Source organism: Chroicocephalus ridibundus, chromosome 15 (genome assembly GCF_963924245.1).
Source record: "Chroicocephalus ridibundus chromosome 15, bChrRid1.1, whole genome shotgun sequence".
In the NCBI taxonomy this organism is placed as follows: Eukaryota; Metazoa; Chordata; class Aves; order Charadriiformes; family Laridae; genus Chroicocephalus; species Chroicocephalus ridibundus.
The window spans coordinates 1171279-1174577 of NC_086298.1; the positions used below are offsets into that span (position 1 = coordinate 1171279).

General features: G+C 67.6%; 1 protein-coding gene across 1 annotated transcript; it reads left to right on the forward strand.

The window, feature by feature from the left end:
• The first annotated feature begins 469 nt into the window (after positions 1-469).
• On the forward strand, positions 470-2873 carry CYSRT1 (cysteine rich tail 1). The gene is made up of 2 exons (XM_063353143.1): positions 470-625; positions 1231-2873. The coding sequence occupies exon 2, from the start codon at positions 1279-1281 to the stop codon at positions 1660-1662; it is 384 nt and encodes a 127-aa protein (XP_063209213.1). The 5' UTR covers positions 470-625; positions 1231-1278; the 3' UTR covers positions 1663-2873.
• Positions 2874-3299: the final 426 nt, after the last annotated feature.

Consider the following 3299-nt stretch of genomic DNA (forward strand, 5'->3'; position numbering starts at 1 on the left):
CGGGCCGGTCCGTCCGTCCCGGTCGGTCGGGCCGGGTCGGGCGGTGCCGGGCGGGTCGGTCAGTCGGTGCCGGTCGGTCGGGCCAGTGGGTCGGGTCGGGTCGGTCGGTCGGTTCCGGTGGGTCGGGTCGAGCCGAGTCGGGTCGGTGCCGGTGGGTCGGGTCGGGTCGGGTCGAGTCGGGTCGGGTCGGTCGGTGCCGGCCGGGGCGGGTCAGGGCCGGTGGGTCGGGCCGGGGCGGTCGGTGCCGGGCGGGTCGAGTCGGTCCGTCGGTGCCGGTGGGTCGGGTCGGGTCGAGTCGAGTCGGGTCGGGTCGGTGGGTCGGGGCCGGTGGGTCGGTCCGGGGCGGTCGGTGCCGGGCGGGTTGGTGGGTCGGGTCGGTCGGTCGGGTCGGGTCGGTCGGTCGGTGCCGGTGGGTCGGGTCGGTTGGTGCCGGCCGGGGGGGTCACGGCCGGTGGGTCGGGCCGGGGCGGTCGGTGCCGGGCGGGTCGGTGAGTCGGGTCGGTCGGTCGGTGCCGGTCGGTCGGGTCGGTGGGTCGGGCCGGGGCGGCGCCGGGCGGGGCGGTCCGTGAAGGAGGAAGCGCAGCCGGAGGCAGAGCGGCCCCGCAGCCGCCCGAGCCGCGCGTCGGTGAGTGCCGGGAGCCCCCCGCTGCCCCCCGCCGCCTGCGGCCCTGCTCCTGCCGGCCCCCCCCCGCCTGCCCCCTGCCCCCCTGCCCCTGTGCCCCTGCCCCCTGCCTGCCCCCCTGCAGCGGTTCCCCTTCTCTCCCCCCACCCCCCCCGCCCCTCTCGCTGCTGCCCCTGTCCTGTCCCCCGCCTCTGCCTCTCCGTCCCCCCGCGCCCCTCTTCTCCCCCTCCTCTGCCCAGGGCCTCCAAGACCTGTCTGTCCCCAGAAGCTCCTACCCCACTCCATGGCCCTACCTGCACCCTCTCTCCCACCCACCCAGCACCCCCTCCCGCCCCCCAGCACCCTGCCCACCTCCATGCTCCCCTGCCTAGATGTCACCCTCCCCTGCCTAGATGTCACCCTCCCCTCTAATCTCCGTCATTAGGGCCACATGGCCGAAGTTTGTCACATACCAGGCTCCCCTGGAGCTGGCAGGGAGCAGGGAGCACAGCTCTATGCCCTGCTCCCAAACCTGTGGGGTCTGCTGGAGGGTCCCTTCCTCGTGCCATGAGAAAAACCCCAGCACCGACACCCCTGCACCCTGGGTTGATGGGGTCTCTGTCTTGCAGGAGGTGGGAAATGCCAACTGCTCACATGTGCTGACGACAAGCAGGGAGATGGATCGTGGCATCAGCCTGGAGAACCCCTACGCCAGCGTCAACATCCCACGGGACCAGTTCCAGCAAAGCTTCATCACTCAATACTTGAAGGATGAACCCACTGTCATCGCCAACCCTGCAGTCGTGCCCACCTACAGCGTGGAGGAGCAGGTGGACCCCACTGGCTGCTGGAACAGCCCAACCATTTCCACAGAGAAGTCCCGGTCCCATCCCTACAACCCCTATGCCAGCATGAGGATGCCCAACGGGGAATCACCCAACTCCTTCTACACCGTCACCCTGGACAAGTCACCCAAGGGCCAGGAGAGGGAGGCCGGTGGGGAATGCAGCTGCTGCAAGCGCTGCCCCTGCTGCAGAAAGTGCTGCTGTGTTGTCTCCTAAGTGTGCCCTCGCTGCACCCACGGAATGTGCTGACCATGGGATGGGGCCAGGTGGTCCCGCAGGGATGGGGCTGCCCTGCCTGGGCACCTCGGGGAGCTGCTTCAGTGCCCGGCAGAGCTGGAAGCTGGGAGGGGGCACCAGATGGACTCTGCCATTGGTTTTCACCCGTGAACTCTGCAGCCAGATACGCCAGTGATGGGCACCTGCCAGGTCCTGAGAGCCCAGTGTGGCGTGTGGGGGAGAAGGACAGGTCCCCTCTGCCCCACTGAAGCCCGGGAGCCTTGGGGATGATATGTGCCAATGCACCAAGAAGTGCCTATGCTGGGAATGCGACAGCGTGTTGAGCCTGTGATCCCACGCGCTGACCTTGGCAGTCCACCCTTGCTGGGAAGCCTCCAGCTCTTGGGGAAGGAGCAGGGATTGACCGTGTGCTGGAGGGTAGGTTCGGATGAGGCAGCCCTGTGTGTGTGGCAGAGGAGGACATCGCCATCGCTGTCTTGGAGCGGCAGAGAGGAGCCAGGGACATGCCCCCAGCCAAGGTGGGGACCCCCCTCCCCAGAACCTAGTGGTAACCCCCAAGCGGCATCATGGGGATCCTGCAGCACCCTGCCCGAGCTCCTCCTCTCCACGCTGCCTGTGGGACGGAGGGAAGGAGAGAGGAAGGACAGACAGACAAAGCATGGCAGAGTGCCAGGGAGTGCTCCCTAGCAGCACCTGATGGCACAGCATGGGTGCGGGTGTTAACGTCCCTGTGCCAGGAAAACCCTGGCCCCATTTGGTTCCTCCTGCTCATGGGGTGCTGGGCACAACCCCTCGCCCCACCTGCGTCCCGGCTCGGGGCTTCACGCTGCATTATGGCCGGGTCCAGTGCCAAGGGCTGTCCCAGCGCCAGCAGCGGGGTAGAACTGGGGCACCCCGTTTGGGATGCAGATCCCCATCGTTTGCCTTCTGCGACCCCCTGGCCATGGAGGAAGGCGAGCGAGGAGCCCGCTGGGGTGGCTCTGGGCTGGGTTTTTGGCTGGGGCTGGCGCCGCCGACCTGGAACAAGCCCGCTGTTGTGCTGGCGTCCCACGGGCGGCCGTGCTGCCAGGCGGCGGCTGCGTAAGCGCCGCGGCTGCTGCAGGAACTGCCTGGTCTGCAGGGGCAGGGGCTTGGAAAGAGCGCGTGTGTTAGCGGATGACTTCAGGGTGCTGCAAATAAAATTACAGCCATCTCCTCTCCTGCCAAGGTTCACCTCTTCCCTCCACCCTGGCTTTTCCGGGATTCCCGTATTACTTCTTGCTTATCCTGGCGGGTTGTGTCAGGGCAGTGCTGGGGGCTCACAGCCCTCTCCTCGCCCCTCAACACCAGGTTTAACTGCTGCACTGCTGACTTGTGGCAGCAGCGGTGACACGCCAAGCTCTTCAGCTGGCTGCTGCCTGCCGCCCTGCTGCCAGCCCGGGCCCAGCGCTCCCCTCGCCCAGGCGTTTCCAGTACAGCCTGCTCCTGTCTGCCTGGTGACGCTGGCTGCTGCTCAGCCCGACCCTGCCAAGCTGGATCCTCGTCCTGTCTTTTGAAAAGAGAGAGCCCAGGCCTGGGGTGGGGGTTCTGGGAAGGGGTAGGTTCTTGGCTGGGCCAGCTGGGTGGGCTTTGTGGCA